This window comes from Varroa destructor, unplaced genomic scaffold (assembly GCF_002443255.2).
Source record: "Varroa destructor unplaced genomic scaffold, Vdes_3.0 BEIS01000007.1, whole genome shotgun sequence".
Taxonomy (NCBI): Eukaryota; Metazoa; Arthropoda; class Arachnida; order Mesostigmata; family Varroidae; genus Varroa; species Varroa destructor.
The window spans coordinates 8,091,774-8,115,883 of NW_019211460.1; the positions used below are offsets into that span (position 1 = coordinate 8,091,774).

The 24,110-nt window shown below is 40.4% G+C and overlaps 2 protein-coding genes and 1 long non-coding RNA gene across 15 annotated transcripts in view; 2 read left to right on the top strand and 1 right to left on the bottom strand.

Moving 5' to 3' along the window:
- LOC147754267 (uncharacterized) overlaps positions 1 to 11,730 on the top strand; it is a 39,863-nt gene extending 28,133 nt beyond the window's left edge. The window contains exons 5-7 of one of the 3 annotated variants that reach the window (XM_086975592.1): positions 3,278 to 3,392; positions 10,918 to 10,988; positions 11,314 to 11,730. In XM_086975592.1, the coding sequence (XP_086831718.1) occupies positions 3,278 to 3,392; positions 10,918 to 10,988; positions 11,314 to 11,375 (248 nt within the window). In that variant the 3' untranslated portion in view covers positions 11,376 to 11,730. Of the gene's footprint in view, positions 1 to 3,277; positions 3,393 to 6,646 lie in introns of all 3 variants that reach the window. The other 2 variants (XM_086975591.1, XM_086975590.1) reach the window with 2 other exon arrangements.
- Positions 1 to 24,110, top strand: part of LOC111254236 (trafficking kinesin-binding protein 1-like) — a 112,159-nt gene that overhangs the window by 5,491 nt on the left and 82,558 nt on the right. For 2 of the 11 annotated variants that reach the window (XM_086975573.1, XM_086975578.1), the window contains exons 1-2: positions 22,753 to 22,927; positions 23,946 to 24,064. The exons of 3 other annotated variants lie outside the window; for them this stretch is intronic. Coding sequence is in view for 4 of the 8 variants with exons in the window: in XM_086975578.1 (XP_086831704.1) it covers positions 23,998 to 24,064 (67 nt within the window). In the remaining 4 variants the exon portion in view is untranslated. Of the gene's footprint in view, positions 1 to 16,910; positions 17,951 to 19,163; positions 19,213 to 22,752; positions 22,928 to 23,170; positions 23,199 to 23,945; positions 24,065 to 24,110 lie in introns of those variants that run through there. 6 more of the 11 variants (XM_086975585.1, XM_086975569.1, XM_086975576.1 and 3 more) reach the window with 5 other exon arrangements.
- On the bottom strand, positions 1,276 to 21,598 carry LOC147754269 (uncharacterized). Its single transcript, XR_015317620.1, has 2 exons — positions 20,501 to 21,598; positions 1,276 to 18,932 (listed from the first exon to the last, which is right to left on the bottom strand). It is a non-coding gene; the product is annotated as an uncharacterized LOC147754269 (long non-coding RNA).

The window sequence follows — 24,110 nt, forward strand, 5'->3', positions numbered from 1 at the left end:
CTACATCATCATATATAAGAATAGCGTGTGTAACCACCAATTTAACGTTGAGTTAATTACAAAAGACCATGGTGAACGTCCCGCACGGTGATGGTTAACAGATTCCTGTGAAAAACGTAAAAATAAAAATGTAAAAGTAGAACAGAAAAAAGTTTTTTGAACTGCTATCGAATTATGCGATTCGTACAATGAATCACTTGCTTGAGCCATTTTTATTAAATCTTGCGTTTTTTTTTTTCTTGCATAGAAGATTTTTAGAAGATAGAAGCGTAGATGAATGTTAGCAAATCTATCGCCCATATCGCGTCCACAATCTTCTATTCCTTGAAGTTCGTTACCTTCAAGGACAGTTATCGACAATTGCCGATGCTGTTTTTCCTCTTCAAATCGAAAGTGAAGTCAAAATATCCGAACGTTGTCGTTGCAATCGAACTATCATAGTGGATAAAGGGCCGTGTGTATACGTCGTACCGGATGTTGTCTATCAAGATATCGCCATGTTTATCCCTAAATTGCTTCTGAGCTGAGCCAAGCTGAATGCGAAGTTAGCTGGCTAGATTTTACAGAAACCATAGGACTAAGCTGCAACCTCTATCTAGTTATATCCGAAGAATGCTTCCGTAAATGTGAGATCGTATTATTATAGACGGTGGCGGTAGTAGAAATGCAATTTTTTTCTATATAATTTACGTAGATTTTGTAATACCTATTTATATATCGTTGATTCTCGAGATTATACGGACCTTTTTATGGCGATAACTTTCCTGTGCTTCAAACTATTGTTGTAAGTACGGCAATGTTCATCATTCGTCGTCATCGCTATGTTTTCTCTGTTAATTTACAGAAAATTTGACCAATATTTTACGTGAAAAACGCAGACACAGGGCTCGTTCGTTTCTATGCTGCTTTCGATACCGTCATTTTATGTCTTACGTTATTTTATGTCCTACATTATAATAAACGTGTAAAATGTGTTGATTCGCCCGAGTCTGAAGCGGAAGTGGAATCGACCATGTGAATTCTGTTCGTATTTGCGTTGCTAATGGTGATAATCTCGATAACGAGGATGGGCTGCAGACGGCTCTAGAGCAAACGTGTAGCTATCTATGGTCGGGTACAGATGTTAACCATATCCGTTGTATGCTCAGTACAATGTTCTTATGTATATAGGGTTGCGTCATCGTAAGGACCTGCCTCTCGACTTAATGGTGTCCTTCGATCGAGATCGTAAGCGAAATCGGGAAATTGGTTTCGCCTTGCAAAACACTGATCGCGTATTGCTATATGGTTTCTTTAATTTAAAACGGTAACTGTCGCCTATGACGACACCTTTTGACATACTGTAACTAAGCGTGGCCAGATAGCCTTTATCTAAACAGGCACCTTGTCCTTGTCTTCATGACGGATGTCTAGGAAAGAGTAAATAGATTTCGTTGGAGTCGTGGTATGCAGAACTAGAGCTTGCCTTGTGTAACGTAAACAATTCAAAATTCGTCGCTCTTTAGTGGTTTGGCAGAGGACTTTTTTTATGCGCAGTATTTGACCTTCTAACTTATTTGACGCCGACTGCACAAGACCGCGTGATTCTTCACTAGCATGAAAATCCTAAAGGTGCCCGTCTCAGTTAGTTTCTTTAAATTTATGGCTTTACGAAACCTTCAGGGCTTGTACCGCTGTAGTGAATTCCATTTTAACCAAGATACAACAGAGATTACGTTGTACGTAACATAACGTAAATACGTAAGCGATACTATTTAGAGGATGCTGATCGTAGTCGCCGAGTCAGAGGCGAAATCCATGCATCCAAATGTTCTTAAACAACCTACAAATAAAGGACACCTTGGGTACACTTGTTGTCTGCATACGAGCATAATAGAAGCCATAGCTAATCGTAGATATTACGGTACTTCCTACAAAGTGACAAGCGGACCTCAATTTTCACTAGCCTATTCATTCGCTAATGCAGTAAAAAGTATATATATATATATATATATACAACAACTAATATTTTGTTGTCAAGTTTCTTCTGCTTCGCTACTGCTCGATTTCGGTTCGATGGTCTGTAATGGCGCGAAACAGCAGTTCATGTGCTAAGTTCCTTTGAAAACTACTACCCGTCTACTATACGGCATAAATATGTGATCACAATGGGGTAGCTCTTCAGTCCGTTTATTTGTTGACCCAACTGCACCGCCAACTGCATCAGCGAGATGAGACCCAGCTGAGAATCCGCTAACGAACAGGCCAATTGCATCACCACTTGCTATTGAACTTCGGGGGGTGACAGGAGGTGTGGTGAGCCGAGCGTAGAAAGGTGTCTCGTGCTGCAAGGGACCATCGACTGGCTGAAAGTATACTTAACCGTAGCGCAGTAGCTCCGGAAGTAACGATCGAAACGTTTGAACACCTTTTGTTAGCTCAATAGCGTTATCTATGGTATAGGCTATAGGAAAATCTTTAAAGCACAACAATATTTATACAATGTGTTCCTATTGCGATATTTCCATTGGTTCAGTAGCTTTATAGCACCGTACGAGAACTATGGCATTTAAAAAAAAAAGCGTGACACGGATATTGACACGGGCCAATTTCGATACAGATGCAAACATCTATGTAGCCTGTGTTGGTAGTTATGTTTAATAATAATGCCTTTGTTCCGCCAGAACTAATGCGTCAGCGAGAACAACACAAATCCATGCATGATACGATCAAAAAAACTCATTGGAACTTTTTACACTGATCGCGTCGTACCTGAGGGTAATATATATTACCATTAACTATGATATCGAAGACTGTGATACTAAGTAGGAGTACAAAAGGGTTTCTCTATTTCTAACGATCATGGTAGACTGTATTGTTGTCAGAATGTCGTGTTCGGTCATATAGTACACCACACACAGATTCACACAGACGCTCCAAAGATTGTCGGGTTGCGACTTTTAACGCCTGTTGTTTAGCTTAATTCTGTCATTCAGTTTCAGGCCAATGTATATATTAGTCTACGGTGTCTGTGCCTTGTCTTTACGTTAGCTGCTGAAATCAGTCCTTCGAACCAAAGAGGAAGTTGGAAAAGGAGAAGATAGCTTTTACCAAGAAACAGAATACAAAGCAATAAATAAGCGCACTTATCGGAACCTATAATTCTGTCTACGTTTCGTCGAACTTATTGAAACGGCAGAACCAAATAGCTTGTAGAGCGGCCAGAAATAGAGAAAATACGTATATATATATATATATATATATATATAATACAAATGCGTTACAACTTATATTTCAGCAGATTATGCTTCTTCACAAGCGCGTAGTAATTCAACTTTAAGCGCTGGCATCCCGTTTTTCCATCGTTTTAGAACCGTCGTAGTTTTGTTGGGACTAGTCAGAAGAGAACTTGAGTAAGTAAAAAAACGAAAGCACTCGCGAACATTTGGTAAAATTCTAATTTCAACTTAGATGAATGGACGATTCTTCAACTTCGACTTAGAAATTATTCACACTAATTTTAATAGCTGAGTTTCTAAATACTAGAATTGAGTAAACGTCAAATAGGCTCATGTGCTAACCTGAAACTGACATGTGTGACATGTATAATTTTCTAGGACACCATCGGAACGGCAAATTACAAATTGAAACAAATAGAAATATATTGGTTGTCATCCACGCACTTGACAACGTAAAGTATAGTTGATGCTGGCTACCTCAAATATTAAGCTATCTGTATAATTACCTCTACCAAGTCCATACAGTTTTATAGAGAAACAGTTGGTAAAAAGTTGTCGATGGGACAATGCTGTTGTTTTTTTTTCTTAAGGGTAGGCCATGCAGGACGTATAGTTGTATTAAACGTGTAAACTTTTACTATATTCTAAATACAGTTGCAGTTGAATACAAGCCTATAGAAATTAAATGTACGATTAGTTTAGTTTCTCGCGAACGAGCAGATAGAACCACATAGCAACAAGTATGATGCTCATGTGGGAAGATTAGAATATGTAGGTGAAATATAGAACTATACTGGAGTGGGTTAGTCATACGAACTATCACAATTAGACCTCTTCCCCAAAACGTGTCCCCATAATCGTAGATATTCGCGCGTGGTGTGAGCGTCGCATCCCTCGAAAATACGATAAAAGTAAACATTTAGGAGTCAGCTGACGTTCCCTATCGGTCTGCTTCGCGTCAACAGAACGGATAAACACACATATGATAACAGGATCGGCTTTGGTAGCGATCTACATTGAATATGTTTGTAACCAAATCAAATTCAAGGCTGTCTAGCTTTTTACTAACACATACAAATTACCACTCCATGGCAGCTCATTTTTTATAAGAACTATTCTTTGGTCAAGGTGGCCCTATGTTTACGTAAACTTCCTCTCTGACAAGATATACAAAATGTCCTGTCGAATTTTAGTACTTGAAATCAAATCATTATTTCAAAAGAATCTTATTTCAATGGACACTTCTCAGTATCGAAACAGATTTCATTCTGTAAATCATGTCGGCGACCACAACTCGCTCCGAATTAAATATAGTAGAAACATAACGTACTCGGGAAACATAACGTAAGCGTAGGCAGATATTCAAACGGACCGATTTTTCATTTTACATTGTTGTTACGTAGCATAGGTATTGTGGCCTATAAGGCGAACCGAGTTACTCGGAACTGTCGCTATGTCGCATACACAGGTTTCACCGAAAAACTTAAGACGAAGCCAAACCGCTGGGTCTAGTCGAATCTATTTAATGATAAATATCAAATAGGGAAGTTTACATGAGTTTTTCTTCGTACGATTTCTATATGTTTCGCGCAGCTGAATTGTGGAGAGCAATAAATGGGTCAATATTAGAAAGTGCAACGTAACGCTCGACTAGGCATCATCAGCCAGAAGGCCAGGGGACCATGTTTCTGGGAAAAGCGTAGATTAGCCCTAACACTTCCCTGAACCACCATCCACGTCGTTAGAACGACGGCCTGTTTGATTCAGTCGGTTCGTAAAGATTCGATTGGACTGGTTATTACTGCTTAGTGGTGCACAATGCTATCTAAACCTTGTTTTTGGTGCATCTTTATTTTCCACATTTGCTGAAGGACTACCCCGTATATGAATGTATGCCCCTCCATATAAATATAGATACGTGGTGAGCCAGTAGAGGTTGAAGACCTTCTTATTCTCGACTGCTAACACTGACCGCCGTCTTATTAGGTATACCCTTTTTTTTCTTTTTAATACCTAGTTGGGATTAGCTTTCTTTAATTACGAAATTTGATGACCTGTCTATATGAACCATGATTAATGAAATATCATATCTGGAATAATGTTTTCATTTCTGGGTTATTTAGCCGGTATCTAGGTTGTGAGCAAACAGAATACACGAAATCCATCCTTATTACCATTGCTAATTATTTCTTACAGGATTAGTCCATCGCCATTGCAACGTAGAGCATCGTAAAATTAAGTTTCTTACTCGAACAAAATTGTAACATAAAATACAATACCTTTACATCGTTCACTGCTTACACACCTATATATTGGGATGGTTTGATATTATTTAAATACTAATTTGCGTTTATTACGCCAGCGAAGCCATCCTTTTTGCTGGGCCTTGAAACGCCTTAAGCCATTAGTCGTTGTTGCGTGTTATTCCACCGGCAATCGACATGGCCGATAAAATCAAGCGATTTCTTAAGCGCTCGTGGAACTTTTTTGTACAGAAGATGTCGTTGCTGGGGTCTACATGACCGACCGGTTATTACTGTTGCTATGCGTAAAAAAGATCACTTGTGAAAAAACCTCTTTTCCGGGCACGATAGCCCCATTAAGGTACGGTCATAAAATAGCAAAATGGGTAAAGTTTATTAAATAGTAACAAGAAGACTGTTGTTCGAGTCGGTGACGAGTTGTGTGCATGTCTTCCCGCATTTAAAGGAGGGGGTTTTCAGCAAGCCAACAAAACCAAAAGCCCAAAATTACCTGGCTGGCCATTCGACAATAGATGTTGCAAAGAAACATCATAATGCCTATGATTAACTTGCGCGTATATAAAAGATGTATTTTTATCGCATTGAATCAACTGTTATCGTATTGCTGATCGTATGGGCGCTTGGTGCCGATGCGTCTTATTAACTAAAGATACCCCTACATGGTTGATGTTCCAAAAGCCTTTTAGATTAGGATATCTCATGAGGACCGTAAATGAAACGTATATGCGTTTCACAATGCACAATGTTTATATTAAATTATTTGCACTGAAGGCCGTTTGGAACCTAGATGTCATGGGGAAATGTCAACAGTGATTATCGTGTTATTTAAGGTTAGGGGTTACTGTAAGAACTAGCTAACTAATTAACTAACTAACTTAATTCAACTAAAAATCTTTTCCCATCATTTCCTTCGATAATCATGTAATAATGGACAGTCGGTTGTTAATTGGCATTGCTAATTATACTTAGCTGGTACCAATGTCTGCTTCTGGCTAGAACAATTAAATAGGTAACCCTTGTTTTGGTTTTACTTTGTTAGTCGAATAAGAGCAAAAAAATGCAAAGTTCAGAACCTAGCTTAAGTCTCGATTACCATTCGTTCATTTATTTAAATTTCCGCAATCTACCCAAAGGTATTTGTTCGTTTGTGGTGGTGATCATAAGGAAATCGTCGAGTAGGCACCGAAACCTGTCGTGTCGCCTTTTAAAACAAGGACGAGGAGATGGCTCCAGATGAGTGGAAATTTTCGGATTCGACTGCTAGTCATGGCTCGTCATTCAAACGAAGCCGACGAAAGTCTGCTCCGGATGAGTAAATGGCAAAAAAAGGAAAAAGATGGAAGGCGAAAAACGAATCGTGACCCCCTGATATGTGATTCGTATCTGTGGGGCTTTTTTTATTCTCTGGTTCGACCTCTCATAAAAATAACGGGGCCGATGATGAGTGTGATGGCTATGACGTTTTGTGGCAGGAGGAGAGCATTTGCCGGGTATCTACGAAGTTTGTGGAATCGGTCGTATTGAATTTTCGTTTTCTTTCAAGTAGCCCAACGAATGCCCACTTCAAGTATCTGTAGCATTGTTTTCTCTAGGGCTATTATAGGAAACTCATCGATCCATTTAAAGATTAACAGCTAAGACAAAATTGCCCTATACGGCAAAAAAATTCAGGCAAATTGTAAGACTTTCGTAACTTTTCTATCCGTATATAATACATAATTTGGCTATATATAGAACTGAAAGGAAAATGGAAGGCGGAAAATAAAAAAAAAAAGTAGCACTTTTGAGATAACGCTACTAATGCTATATTAATACCACTACTATAAGATAAGCTGAACTCTCGCCTGTCCTGCAAACAATAGGCAATATCGAGTTATCTATCTGCCGCGGTTTTTTCGTTAGCTCCGAAAGTCAGCTCTAGATAAGTTCCGCCGAATTCACTTTAGGGCAAGCGACGCGTTAAGAGCGCGACACTCGGACGCAAGACTAGACAAGGATTTAACAACGCTGAACCGCCCGTCGAACCGGCGATAATGCTACGGATGAACAGTTCGGGTGCTAGTGAACAGCTAGATACAACGTTGAAACGAAAGAAGTTGGATGGAAAAAACGTTTCGACGCGAGTGTTTTTCTGATATCTGTTTTGATTTTGTCACATAATTGGCCGAGTTCAGCTAAAAGAGTATAAAAAAAAGCTTATCCATTCACCGCCATTTTCAACTGAAATTAAAGTAACGTAACGATTCAATAAGCTGCTTATACAATGATGTACAAGAATTCGCTTGTCTCAGCAGCAGCAGCAGCAGCAGCAGACAACTGTGCCAAGACAGCATGCGGGTTCTCCTTAGAAATACATAATAATAGACACGATAATAAAAACCTGTAATAATAATTACACAGGTTCACTGTTACTGGAGGAAGGACACACGATATGTACGATGGATCCCCAAATAAACTATTGGGTAGCTAGTACTCGTACACTGTCCCCGAACGCAAATGTACAGACCTGTATTTGTGTCGAGAGAAATGGTAGCTTGCGTCAAATTGCTGCCGCTCAGAACCCGCACTGGGTCTGACGGAACGCTTTGACTGCACCGCTTAAGGCTGGAATTCAGACTCGTGTGCGCCAAATCCCTACGGCCTGTCAGCTGCTGCTTACGACTGTTCCCCGTTGACATCGTGTGAGGATAGAGTGATATCTTTTGCTGACGTTCTATGACTCCCTGTCGACAACGGTAAAAGCTTACGCTTATAAATAGCCTTGTCTGTCGTCGACTTTCGACATTTTGCTAAGGCGCTTTCCGCCACAGCTAACACCAACACTTGTAGATTTTCTGTCACCTCGTATAGGTGGCCCGCACTGATTTTGTACGTGCAAATATGTTTAGAATATGCCCTGTCGCTTCAAACAAAGTGTAAAGCGATTAGGGAAGTGAGGCTTGGGAAGGCGTCGCGCGCAGAAGGATTCAGGTGACTGTGTATTTCAGTGAGATGAATTTTATGCTATATATATATATATATATCTAAGTTAGATCGTAGAGACTGATATAATCGGGTATTGATAATGGACCACGATATTTAGTATCTTAGTATATTTGGAAAATTATTTCAAAGAGTGTTGTAAGCAGCTTCGATAGACATCTTAACGTCCATCACATTTCATGTTTTGACTGAGAAACATCTGTGCAATCGAAATGAACGCTTGTTATATTCATTGGCGTGATAAAACGTTCAATAACCCAATATATGCGATAAATACGAAATAATAACGTTTCATGTATCGATCAGGGTCTGTATATTTAAAAAGGTCTATCTGCTCACAATGTTGATTTCGTTCCAAAAAAAAAAACAAAATCGTACCATTATCTTGAAGCTATCATTGTTCCCGCTAAGCGGAACGTCACTAATTCCACATTCAACTGTACTTAAAACCGCACTCGACGGCGTGTGTTCTCTCGTCCGCTCGTATCGTAATGCACGACTTCCCCCACTTGAAGTAGCAGTCAAGCAAAAAACAGAGCTGGAAATGGCTACATGTCCATTGAAGTAGCGCTACAGTATTGCCTTGCCAGACGGGATCGATCGTGCGAACACGATTCATAGTTCTACCCCATGGGTAGAAGTGTGACAGTCTCACAATGATTAGCTCGAGCCGATTTACTTTCTTCACTGGCTGGTCGAACTGCAGCAAAAACCCATTGAACGGTGACACCATTCATGAAACTGTATTGTTCGTGTTAAATCTAATTCTTAAACCTGTACAGTGCCCCACAATTTCGCTGTAGATTGTGTCACGTAGCGACGATTTTTGCCGTAGGACCCAAAAAGTAGGACGAGCACCACACACACACGTGCTGGAGATGTTGAACCAGATTGGGTTGCCTGTCCGATTATGCAAAAGCTGCTCGTTTTCTAATAACATAATGTTATTACATTATTATTATTAGTTCTATAGGCTGAGCCCTTATTTTTGCAGTTTTTCCACGTTTTTTTGAAAACGTACACTCTAAGAATCCTGTAAATTCATTCATGATTCTGTCGGGTTGGACAAAAATTTCAGGTGGAACGTCTACATAACGATAATATCAAAGTCGTGGTGCACCATGGCAGCTTCATTCAACATACTGACTGTGTGAAGTAGAACGCATATGTTTCGAGAAATGCCAAAAAGCAACAAGCAATTTTCCCTAACAAATCCCAACTGATTTGTCTCATTCTCTGCGAACATTGTTTGACTTGACACGCTGCCATTACCGCGTTCGGCAGTAGCGTTAGACAACGATACAATCGAAAACAATTGTCAAGCAAAAAAATCTATTGAACCCTTCCTGACGCCTGGCGATGTTGCCAATAGATAACAGCGGGTCGATCGGGCATTGTCTGCTAAAAGTCAAGCGAGAGGTGGTAAGAAATGGCGTGTGATGAAGATGGACAGTTCGGCTACTATTTGTACAAAAGCTTCATCATTCTTTCTGCTCCAACATCTAGTGCTGTTGTCACTGTCCACAAATGATCTGTGTGCGCATAAGCAACCGTAGCCGTTAGTCGTATCGGAAATCGCATAATCTGAATAAAGGCATACCGTTATTACCTCGTCCGATTTTGCCGAAGCATGCTACATTGCAATTTATAGGAAAAGATTCAGTTTAATGCAATCTAAGCGCGGACAGCTCCTTATCGTTCCTTTTTGCATCGATCTTTGTCACTCAGTGAAGCATAACTTCTTACTAAGAAACACCGGTAGACGTTAGTATAGTTGAGTAACTACGACATGGTCCTTGGTTGCTCCGATTCGAATTCTGGTGCATATGTAGATCGTCGTTTTGGTTTCGCCAGCCAAACGAAGATCCACGTATCGAAATTAGGCTCGTGCATTTTTGCCCGACTTTCGTTGTACAACACATGCCCAATGGTATAATGAAGAAATGCAGAGACATCGAACACACTGTGTATTCCGATTGAAGGTATAGCGTTTCTGTGTCAAACACCTCACCGAGACTGTTCAGCCTGACACGTACTGACATTTCTAGCCCCGCAGATTTTTAATCCTTCATTAGTTCAAGTCACGAATGAAACCTTGTTTAGGTTGCGCTGTGACCACTGTCATTATTGTTATAGGTTCACCAATAGTACCAACGTTGAGAAATTGGAGCAACTTCCTACGAAGGATCCATACGCAAATGCCGCTGAAGAGGTTGTCGGTTATTGTAGTGCAGCCTAAAAGATTTGGAAATAAGCGGGAAATCGTTTAAATTTATTTTGTCGTTTCATCGCCTTCCGCAAAGTTACAGCTTTAATGATGACGGCAATAATGTTGACTTAAGATGGCCACATTATTGCTCAAACGTTAGATTCACGGCCAGAGACCTTTGCCCGTACCTCCGTCTAGCCTGAGCTGCCCATTGTCTTTTGGTTGTATTGTTTATATATTGTAGATGTTTCGGCAGAAGCAAGAAGTGGACTACTAGAAAGAGGACGAGCCGTCCACAAAAGCCTATTAGGACAGGTGAGAAAACGCCTATATTCAAACTGGACCGACAAACATAGCGGAGCTAGAATCAAAACAAAGATATTTCTCTCCAGACAAATATCATATATTTAGAAACAGCGAGCAATAAACTGTCCATAGAATCGGTTATAATTGTTATATTCTTTAGTCTTACGGCTCGCATCTATCTAGAGTTCGAACCGGAGACCTATCGCGGTTGCTCGTTGTCTTTCTATCGTGATCTATCGTGATTCTCTTTATTCGAAAAATTACCAGTAACTGAAATCCAAATCATCGAAGTATCATAGAATGCCTCATTAATAGTTAATGTCTCATTTTTTAGGTTTCCTTGCACGTCTAGGTCTGTTCGACATTAGTCGTGCGTATACGAGACGGACGCAGTAGAATAAAATGAACGAGACGCATTTCTAATAGTAGAAACGACTAGCGTGATAGGGCACCCAAGGCGTAATAAGAGACAGAAAGATTATTCAGCCTATGCCCTGGCTTCAGTCAACAATGTAGTGTTTAATCTTTATAGTTCGGCAACGGAACGATAATGGTCCATCGAATTTGGCCAGGCGACGATGGCGCAAGATTTCGATAAAAGGAGACAAAAGAAATCAGTTTAACTGCCGAGCTTTCATAGAATGTGGCTGTTGATGACATCCCTGAAATATGGAAAGAATATAGGCCAAACGAGCTGTACATACTCAATAAACGCTCAAATGAGAAATAGTACATTACCCCCTACATCACATCCCTAGACGCGTTTATATTTTGTATCCGTGTACGTAGCAGAGTTCAAGTGAGGTTGATCGAACGTAGAATATCTACTTAGTAAATATAATATCAAGCAAAATTAGCAGAGCAATTGATTCCTGGGTAGTTATGGAGGTGCGACAGTCTGCACACCTCCGCAACTAGCCAGGAACTAAGAATCAATTTATGGATATTTAACTGGATGCCTGAAACCGTCTTAGAGGTAAAGGGAATTGACAAATGTTAATCTGACCTCATCCTCCCCTTATCAGCTTCGCCTCTTTCGTCGATATAGGGAAACCACCTAGTAAAATTACGGGTTCCAGGTGGACGCAGTTATCTTTCGAATCATTGTGTAGTGCGGAAAAGTGTTATATCAGAAAGAAGAACACTTCGCATGGGTCAAACTATTGGCTGTAGGAAGCGACAAAACGCTGTGTAGCTGGCCTACGGAAACTTTCTTCCATCTGCAGGACTAACGATTATTCATCAGAGTAGCGATGTTAATCCATCCATGTTGAAGAACGGCGAGTCCCGTTATTCAGTTGTTAATAAAGATGCGTATGACTTATAATACCTCCCACGGTTTCGCCTTCCGATCGATCCGATGTCCGATAATGTAATGATCGCTGCATTGATCAAAGACTCAGTCCACATTCTATTTCCGTCTTCCTAGGAAGTGACATTTTGTCATCCAAAGGTCCATCTATTTATATATCTTGACTATTTTAGTAAAGCCAGGTCAACGGCACGATGGAGGACAATGTATGTTCCGAAAAAGGGCCATAAGTAACAATCTGCTAGTAGTCCTTTGTACGGTTAAGATCGGCCTTTTGTGCTATCCAGTGGCAACCACTATTCAATTGTTTTGATCTACTGTACGGTACTTACGTTTGTGTGGACGGGCTAGTACTGATCGCAGCTGCTTTAAGAGCTTTTTATTGTACCGTTAAAGGTAATACTGTATTTCGGGCGTTATTGTAATGAGTGTATTTGTTCCTTGCAATTGTTTCTTCAGCTTGCAATTAAGTTGATAAAAAAAATTGACAGTTAGAAGCATATAACAAAAAATATATTAGTTCCTAATAAATAGCATATCCCCTATACAGATGTCCTGCTCAAGGTCTATCCGCTATTTTTGAAACGGCTACTCGAAACTATCCTCCTGTCAAAGTTACAACTGATCCTCAGCGTCGCTTACAACCAGTCCGTAAACTCGACCACATCTGTCTGAGATACGTCAATCCTTAGTCATTATTTTGTTCGCAGCCGCACGCGATAGATCCAATCAGGTTTGACACGGAAATCTACGTCGTCTATATTCGTAATTACACATAATTATTAAGTTCACTTTTGAATGATACTGAAAGCTCGATGATATAACGGCGTAAAATTGAGAAAGTTTTTCATGACAACTTGAATTGGCCGGCCAGCCACGTATGCATATTTTAACGGCCATCACCACCTTCGTGTCGTACTATAGGCATCATCAGTAGATTAGTACTCAAGTAAAATTTTAGAAAAAAAAATTAAGAAAAATGCATTGTAGTGTGAACGTCGGATGAATGCCGAATCCATCAGTCTTCGAGTGTTGTAACTGTCGGTCGAGCCAACCCGTAAATATGCGTTAATCGTGTACATACGAAAGGGGTTTTTGCGTTCGCCAATTGTCTACCAGTTGAAATTGCGCCATTTTATAAAACCCCTAATGTGGTAACAGTAAACCGAAAACGTTTTCGTTAGCTATTATATATTTTAGTTAACGCTAGCTAAGCGGCGGATGTATCATAATCCTGACGCCGCATCTGATGATCATACGATCTTCCTGTCTATAATCTTGTAAATAACGTTCATTTAGTACCGTTGATAGACAACGCACAGATAAATCGATGGTGTGGCAGAACTGATATCGATAACCAATTTCAGTTTCACTGGAAACGACTACGTAAAAACACATCGCGATCCAACATTACGGCACGTAATCCTCTCTCCGTAGAAACGAGTGACAACAATAGCTGGCATCATTCTTCGCTCGGCTGAAGTCTCACGGTTATCATCAGTAATAACAAAAAGTCAAAAGTTATAAGAACATGAATATATAACTTGTCGTGATTGGTGGCACTGTAGCTGCTCAAGTCGGGTTAGTATGGGAATCGATTGTGCTACAGACGCGTGACCGTCATCAAACTTCATTGGATCTCGTGCACCCATTACTTCGAGCCTGACTACGCGAAACGAACGTGATCCGATTTTGCAATCAACATTGAAAACAGGGAGGAAATACTGGAGTGTATCTTAAGTTATTCAGGGTCGTGTCACTTTGATCAGTTCGTGCGTGCGTGCGTGCGTGCGTGCGTGCGTGCGTGCGTGCCAGCGATTTGCGTACATAACGCATGAAAGCAATACTGCTACATTGCGTTACATTATTTCCGCTGTAGGATTTTTGCCCTTGTGGCTGACTGTGTTCGAGGGACGAATTCTATTGGATTGGCCAATATATCCATTGTTTATTTGACAGCTATCTGTCACAAATGATGCGACGGTCATGCTAGCATACAACCCAATGAGTAGCATACTGTTTGCAGTGATGATGAAAAACAATGTTTTTTCAAGTTTTTATCGGAAAATGTATTTGACATTGCATTTATGTTAGTGTACGACGAATTGGGCACAAGCTTCTACAGCTTGCGAAAGAGGTGTACTTATATGGACCTATATGATCATCACCTATATGATTAAATAATATCAGTTACTACTGTAAAATCTATATAAAAAAAAGATTTTCATCTGTTTTTGCAGGATGGCAGCCTGATGATGGAAGATAGGAAGTTTATCGAGGCTCACTTTATGCTGATTACTAACTTTAAAATAATTTTTCCCACTATTATTTTTTATTGTGTATATTTATCTAGGTAGGACAAACACCCACACCTCGGAGTAAAGTCGCTGAACAGCAAGGGGTCGCAAAATACCTAGCGTAATAATTTATTACAATGTTTACAAATTGTCACCACACGTCATAACTATTGCACTTTATGCGCATTGAATACAATGAGTAGCGTCTACACATAATTAGGTTCTCCGCTTAAGTCATATCGCGTTGTTGCTAAGGGTAGCACATCTGAAACCTGATTGGGGCCGTGCCCGCCAATAGGTCCTTTGAATGAAGTCAAATCGAAGAAATCATCCCATTATGCCAAAATAATTCGACACTATTCTGGATTTTAGATAGACGACATTTAGGGTTCATATCATAAAAAAAAAAAAAAAGACCACCTTTCAATCGTGGTGTTGTTTGCGACTTTGTGAAAGTGAAACTGAAAGCAAACGGACGACATCAGACTATTTCAAATCAGTCTCATACAAAGGAATATACCAAGGTGATTGCCAGTTAGCCGCATACGTTTTCCATAGTATGGGGCAACAAAGAAGCGTAAACCACACAATTTCGTTGAACTGCTTCACTCTTGAATGATTGTTTCTATAAGCGATTGCCCGCGGCCCTAACAACAGCCGTGGTGCTGTTTACAACCATGATGATGATAATAATAATGACAGTAAATATCATTGTTTGTTGTATAAATGGGTAAATGTGCTGTCCTCCTAACGGACCTCCGTTCCCCCAATATTCTTTTCATGCTCTCTCCTTCTCATTAACGATGGTATCGTTAACAGCTGCCTTTTACCTCGCCCTTAGAGAAATAATCCCAGTGCATCTTATAGCTGCGGTATCATCTTCACCGTTCGGAATATTATTACATACTGATCAGTTGATGTAACATGGGTTTGTTCGGAGGGTGAAGCTGGCCTAAAATGGTGAACACTCACTGGAGCTTCAGATCTTTGGTGCCTGTATTATACTGATTATGGCAATATTATATCGAAGAAACTATCTTCACTGGATAGAATAGAGCAAAACTATATGCAAGTGTTGCCTTTAATGATGGTAATAATGACGCATCATGAATTGTGGCCCAGCGTCTTTTCAGGGTTTTTATGAATACAACTCATAACCTTTAAATCGTCCTTGGCACGTTTCTGAAAAGTTCTTACCAACTTTTTTACTGTTTGACAATATTATAACCTAAAAGTCACATTATATTTGTATATGTAACGAATTTATCTTAAACGCAATAGTCACGAGAGCAAGAAGCCCTGTGTAGCGTCTGTTGTGCATGTCACTATGAAAACGTTAATGTTCTTATCTGGCACTGGTCTAAGACTTGCCTACTACTTCACTGCTTCTAGATGTCTTCGCAACATAAACAATCGTTAGATGCGTAATTTTGTTATTCCGAACTCCTCACGCTAATCGATGCGTCATGCTGGCCAGCGTTGGTAGTGCGGCTTGTGGCCGTTTAGCGCTGAGATCTCTGTGGCGAAATTTGTCGCAGGCCTGTTTTCTGCCCCTTGGCTAGATATAGCGCGCTGATACCATAGGTTAGACAACACAAACAGAAAAAATCTCTGATCGGATGACTTATAGTCGAAAAATCGCTTATTAGAGGCGATTATATCATAGTAGCTTATTGTTACTGTGAGGGTGGACGTACAAACGAGTATCGACGCAATAAAACTCTAATTTTTGGTTTTTCATTTTGTAGCGGACGAGCCAATGGCAATAAACAATAGCCATCGTTTTGCTGACAAACATTGCAGAATCCTAAAAACAAAAATATAGCAGTCATGTTGATCAAGACAGCACAGCAATGTCCACCTAGGCGGCTTAAAGTAGCAGTCTGATTTAAAACAATAGACAAGCCAACTTGCGTCCTCCACTACAAACAGTTGCAACTACCACCCTCTCGACTTCCGGTGACAAATCGTCAAAGATATGTTTGTTTATGCTTGTTTGTATGCATTTCACAATGCGGAATAACCTAACAAGCAGTACATCGCCATCTGTTCCGTGGAACCTCAACAAAGATATGATAGTGCTCGGTCGATCTATAATGTTTTAAACATGTGGGCAAACACTCGTGAAAAAAGTGCGTTGCAGCTAAGCGACAGGCTTCAGAACGGGAGAGGGATTTAGGGTAAGGGTGAGCGTGGAGCTCTCTTTCTCGTCGGTAAGGGTTCGTAGAACATGTGCCGCCACCTAACACAGATGGCGCCACATGTATTCACCGAAACTCCCGGGCATCCGTAAAACTCAACTAAGATGGCGACGTCCTCTGTTGTGTTGTATTTTCGCTTATTGTGCGCGATGCAGCACATTGACATCAATGCTTATGAAAAAACACTGAGTGTAATGCAGGCGATCTCTTCCTATAGTCCAATACGTGGTATCATCACTTTGATGCCGGTTGCGCTGTACGTTAATAGCAACCGATGCAAATGGATGGACGGACACTGCTGCAAAGGCTAACGTTATACATTATGGATAAGCGGTGCGCGTAGAAAGCTCGAAATGGACTAAGTGAGACACGCTGTAGCCATCTGCAGTGCGCCACCAGCAATAGCAGCCCTCTGCCGCCACGTGAGCAGTCACTTCTCGTGATAGACAATAATGCCGCTATACAGCGCAGTGATAACATGCAGAACATTTGGGTCGAATCGACGAATACCTATAGACGCGAGCTCCTAGAACGCGAAGTACATATTTAGGTTATTTAGGTGACGTATTACTCGAACACGGAGGGAATAAGAAATAGCAAAGTTCGAACGCGACGAAACAGATCTTCCACAGACTCTGCTCAATCAAATATCGATTACAGCGATATTCCGTTTGGAGTCGACGTGAAAAAACTAAACAGATGATTAATTACCGCGCCTTGTATAATTATAGACCTAATATATATAATATGACAGAAGCAAAATCATTGTTTGCATTATTAGTATCAGTCATCATTCTCATATCGTCGGAGTTTAAGGCGTTTTGCAGTCTTGCGCTTCTAGCCTGCCATGTCGTGATATTAAAGTTTGCTCAGTCAGTTTAATGCCAATCGACTAGAGTTGCATTGATCATTTTGTTGATGTTATTGCTTGTCCTGACTATCTTTCGAGCTCAATTTCAAAATCCGAATAGTGTCGTCATAGATCCAGACCATGCGCATCTCTTATAGTAAAAATATATCCGTCCTCAAGCTATACCAGTACGCTTATTCGCCGAGGTTCGAAGGCTTTTTTCTGTAAAGTCCATGGTAGTAACAAGTAAACAGAGAGGCCAACATGATCTTCCTTATGTTTATCATGTTTGTGAGAGCCCTATGGGACAGGTGAGTAGTGATCGATTGATTCGTTTTCTATTCTATATAAGTACGTAGAGATTAGAAATAGAGATGACGTAGAGATTAGAATATTACAAGCTCTGCTAACTGGCAGCCAGTATCTCTAGGTAAAGTGCTTGGAATGGCAGTCGATCCATCCGAAGATCTGGCGAACAAATCTACCACAGCAAATTTTTCTAACCAGAGACCTTAAAGGCTCGAAAATCATTTACAATATGGACTCGAATGCCATATTCGAGCTTGAATTGTTTGCATATGTAAATTCTGACCGGGCAGGCCAAATATGCTTTCCTGAGCAGGATTGATTGTAAACCTTAAAACGTGTACCTTATCTCACCTCTGTGTGTGCTTTTCCAGCTATGTCTCTAGACGCTAACAACGCCAGGGCTTCTTTTGCTGTATAAATCGCTCATACCCACCTCTCCGTCACTGTTCGACATTAATGCCAATGCGTTTTGGCATTTTCTGTACCAAATTATAGTAAATTATACAATGCACTGTGTGATCAAATGAACGTAATAAATGCACACAAATTATAGCTACCGATTAAATAATAGCCTGACCATACGCTTACTCTAATGTGACATTACGGTAATTCGGTGCAAGTGTCACTATGATTGTTATATTATCTAGTAATCTACTCACCGTGGAATATTTAAAATGTTCCGTTAACGATTATATGATATCTTTGAAACAACTCGCTTGGATAATTCAGCCAGTAATCGTAAGCTCTAGTGCAGAGAACGATAGATTGTGTCAGTTCCCACAGTGTTAACATTGCAAATTAGGGATTTTTGTTTGTCACTGGTCCTATGTCAGAGATGTATAATACATTACAGTACAATAGGAGAGATTTGCTTACGGCCTTGGTGGATTGATGGGTAGAAATTCGTTAGTTCGTAAATTAATCAATTGGCAGGGTGCGCCGATGGAAATTGTCGAGCTTCATGGATGATCGGCTCGCTGACCCCTGAACGAACAAGACACGAAACGTAGTTAATTTTGTTATCGCTCGAAAAGATCAAGAAAAACGACTCGATCCATTCTGCAATTCCGATCGTCATTATTGTTATTATTATTATGAAGTTACCGATACTAATCCGATAATACTTTGCCTTTTGTTTCTGTTTTACAATCTCTTTTTCTCTGCTCTGCAGCTTCTAGACAAATAACGGTGCAACGACTCACGTAGCCTAGACGTATTGGCTTCGATATTATGTTTAAACCCAGGGCCTCGCAACTTTTGCCTGGTACGTAAATGTACAAATCAACAAGCATCGTTTAAGAGCTTGTGTGCTTCAGTCCTGGATCGCCAACGACAATCGAAACAGAATTGTGGAGGCTGTCTATTTTTCTTTTGATAGATTGGCATTGCTAACTGGTGGAGTACACCCCTTCCCCAAGCATGGGGCTCATCCTGTTTGCAAAATAGAAGAAACAAATTTCCAATGGGGTCGTTTGTACTTGTTCGAATAATAGCCACCACGGTAATGACATCCGACTGAGACGATTTACTGCCGTGAAGAAATGTCGGAGCGTATATCTGTGTAGTTGTGCTAGCGTCAATGTGATTCGATAGTGATTTTCTCGTTTACGAGGTTGCAAATGTTGGTGAGCTCAACTAATGTTCTGCCTATTCTTTAAATGGAACGAAAACAGTAAATATAGGCGACGTGTGTATAGGACTGGCTGAGTATGATCAATAGTGCCGACGTCAAACAGGCTAACAAACGAATAACGCTGGTAAGAAGAACAGCTGCTAGCCATCGAAAAAGGTGGAAGCTGTCTGTCGATAAACCTTAGATTGTTTAGCGTGAAGCGTTCTCCTTGACAGTTTGGAAATGTTTTGCCCGTATTGAAGAACATTTGCTGAACCATAGTGTATAAGTCATTTTTTGAGGAACTAGTCGATGTTAATCAACACAAGCTGGATATTATCGAGCAAGGAATAGGCAATCACAAACGCACTTTGAAAAGGTAAATTGGGCAAAAACAGTTAAGCGCGAAACAAAACGATAGTACAACTTTATCAGTTTGACTTAATTTGTATATAACTCGTATATCCTTGCGTGGCCTACCTCTCTCCCCGTTCGCATTCTCTATCGTTATCGTTTTTTGAACACTAAAAACGTTCATCAGAAAGATTATTCAGATAACAACACAACATCGTATACAAAGGTATTTTGCTGACTGGCAGAAATATGGAAATGTTTCGAGTTTTATAACAATCAGGTCAGTTTTATATCACTGACCTTTAGCTTATATAAATAACTATGTATGGAAGCGTTCTTTAGAAACGGACAAATTATATGTGTTTTCTAGGAAATTGTTTATACCTTTGCTTTTACAGGTTCAAGCTGACATCTAACCATTGGAATATAAAGAACCTACTGTTCTCATATCTTATTGACACATAGTCTAAATATAGTATAGTTCCAGTACTTTCTAATTCTAGACGCTAGCGCACCACATATCTACAAATGTTCATATTTAATGACAGCTGTTTGGGACAGCTCACTTGGCAGTTTGTTAACTTACGTATCGATTATCGGAATCGTGAAACTTCGTTCTCACTTTTCTATTTGCCAAACGTGCTGAACGCTAATTAACATTAACTAAAGCAAGCGTGCAGGGTCTCAGCGAACATTTTCAACGTTCAACTTCACAAATAAACACAACAACTACTGTCATTTGTGCTCTTGCCTAGTCGCGCTTACTGAATCCAATGATGAACAAACGAACGTTTGGTAACGTGCACAGCGGTAATCCTAAAAGTCGCGTGAGAACCTGTGACAGTGACGACAACGGAGATGGTGGAAAGGCAGACGAAGCTGGCAGAAGCGCCTTTGGCTATTATTTCTTTGTTTGCTCTTCCGAATTGCTGATACAATTACTTTACTAGCAGGATAGCTTCTTTCACATTGGCAGACCATTATTAAGAACATGTAAACGAAAGGCTGTAAGGGTATTTGAAAGATGATTAAAGCAAGTATCCCGGTAAATATCATACTATTTGTTTACTGAGCGGCAGCTTACTTCACCCAGACGAGGGCTGAGAAGGAAATTTCAATATTTCTTCGCCAAAGTATATGCGTGTCCGTCTTGTACAGCCTGTAGATCGGTACTAAGTTCGGACAGCGTAATTTAGAAACAACTTATTTGACATATAACTGAGTGTTGTGACACCGCGTGGTCCTGAAACTCCTATATTTACAACATACAGATGCATTGCACGCACATGCGTGTGCTATTGACACGCATTTTTGCGAAACGCACTTATTCCATCCAGTCCAATAGTAGCATATATGAAAAAACCGGAGCAGCGGTTAAGGACAAATTTTAGTCAGTAACGGAAGCGTGGAAAGTTTCGCACGAATCTGCAGAGCCGTTGCTTGCCCCGAACATCTCATGACTCTTATTCGAAGCTTAGAATGGTCGTCAAAGCCTCTCCCAGCCAATACTAAACAGCACACCCATATAGCCCTGCATCTGAGTAGCACGATCGGTACTGATGGTACTAAAGATGGCGACTTTCGAGCGGAAAATGAGAACGTTCGCATGTTAATAAGGTTAATATGTTTAACTCGTTGCGCACTAAACAGCGTAACTATTATGAGGGGGCGTGTCTAATACTAGCAGCAACGATGATATTGTTTCTATGAAATCGCTTCATGAAAATTAAGCGCGAAAATTCAAAATGAACAAGTATCGCGATTCGTCTTTCTCATAGAAGTATACTACCGCCTCCCGTTCCTCGCGTACCACAACATGTGGGTGGATGAACGTTTGGCCGTGGCAGTGGTCCATCCCATCAGCATCTTTACGAAATGTCCGTACATTTACTGAACTGTCCATGACACAGTTATAGTAGGCGAGAGGGGTATGGTTTTCCGCGCATCTATTTTGGTTAAGTAGCCAGTTAATTACGAATTTCGCTTCATATCGTACATTATATATTAGCTGCTGCGAACGACGCTACTTAGCCAGCGACAGCCATCGTGAACTCTTATGGCCTGTGGCCATATCAACTCGACCTGCTGTGGTGTTTCGGGCGCTTGAGCTGTCAGGCGACACGTCTCACTCACAGTCTTTGGCGTGTGTATATATATAAACACTATAGTATATATGGACTACTGGGCCGAGTCGTGTATTTTTTTGTTTTTATCTAAAACGATGATGACTGCGATGCTGGCGTCGTATCAATTGCAATTTGAGCGCCGAAGTTGCTCAAGTCGTGTACAGAGCTTTGGGCACAGATAATCCTCAAGCTGATCAACTGAGTAAAAACATTTTTGAATAGCAAGACACACGCTGTTCTCATCGGAATAGCTGGGTCACTCACGACGATATATTTCGTCTGTTTGTATTAACGGTCTTCGTCTCACCTTGTACGACACTTCGATTGGCATCATTCGATTCGTTAATTGACACGTCTTTATGAGCAATGTGTGTATTATATAATTGTACCGTAGACTGCCTGGCGTTAGTGTGCATATTTCGATTATCAGAATATGATTGTGTCTGCATATGTAGTATGGTGTCGATAAAAATGCACATAGAAATGATTTGAAATTAAATATATGCACGAAAAGAAAGATCGTTCACTCTCCGCTTGCGTTTGTGGAATACGTTACCGTTTTAAAATTGCCCGCCAAAACAAAACAAACAATAGCCTCTCCGCGCGTTTCTCTCCTAACGTGCTACAAACATGCATTCGTTAAATTGTAAACGTACTAGGAAAATGTTGCTATTGGTATCTACACTGAACGAAGACACACAGAGTTGTAAGCGTTCTATTGTCGTTATGGCAGAGCCGATGAATTCTGACCGAGTGAACGATTATCCTACTCGCTGTTGAGTTCCAAGAGTCTGCTTATCGAATCAGACATGCGGGATCCCACGAACTGCATGAGACTGCAGATTATAGGTTCATATACGACCTGTACATCGCTGCATTGTATTGCGGTGAGAGATACAATAGCACAGCTTTCAGTATAGATTTTTTTTTATATCTAGGTAGATAATAAACCGACCGTAGTGAATGCAATTTGATTGTACCTTGTACTAGCCAGTAAAATCGTCGATTGTTTCGTGTTTTACTACTGGTATTGTTAATGCCGTTATTATCGTTACCGCCATGTTACCACATTATCTATCGTCTAATGATTATTATCCGGTGGTCACAGTGCTTTTGCGCAATTTGTAGAAGATGTGAGCGCACGAATGAGCAAAAAAGGTTTGTCAATTCGAAACTATAACCCTATAACTATATAATAGCAGACGGATATTGTGGATTATGAGGTGAATATTCTAAATGATCGCATAGTCTATAGGGATGTTGACGGTGGTCTGATGAATTTTAGTCCTTCTATTATGTTCTAGACAAGCCGTGAATGGAAGCCATGAGAGCTAAACAAAATAGCCTTGACGTCCGACGTACGTAGACGAACAGTTAGAAAATCAAAATATTCCTGCTTTACCTTCTTGATTACGTCTATATAAATGCGTACGGATCGCGTTATGATAAACACTGACGGGGTGGTCAGGGTTGGTCTGATCTGAAGGTCATAATCATTGCTATGGAGCACATAGAGGTTCGCCTATGGTTTACGATGCTTGAAACGCCATGTGCATTGTAAGCTCTAGACGTTTAATGTATAAAGATTGCCTAATTTTGTATAACAGCACAAACTGATCTACGTTCACATGACGTATTGGTCGAGCAATCTTACACAGACTTTTAACATGGCACACTCTTAAGAATTAAATTTACAGGCACTTTTGTGCCATTTCATAAGAACGTATTCACCCAATATGGCTCAGATCCGTGATTTCAGTGATCATGTCAGCACGAGATTCCGAGTCATCGCTATCACCAATCTGGACGGTGCAAGTTGGCAACTAGTTCTTCTTAAAGAATAGACTGGTATCCTGCAAGGCTTAGTAACAATATCCGTATGTCTCAATCTGCTTTATTTTGTAGGGCGACAAAGGAGATGGTCTCGTCCATGTTTGCCTACTCGGCGCTTTGACCCATGGTCAAAATGTCGTCGAACGAACTCCTCGATTCGGATAACGATAACGACCAGCTCAGCCTTTCCGGTCGGCAATCCAACATAGCTTTACGATAAACAGCATCTAGCATTAG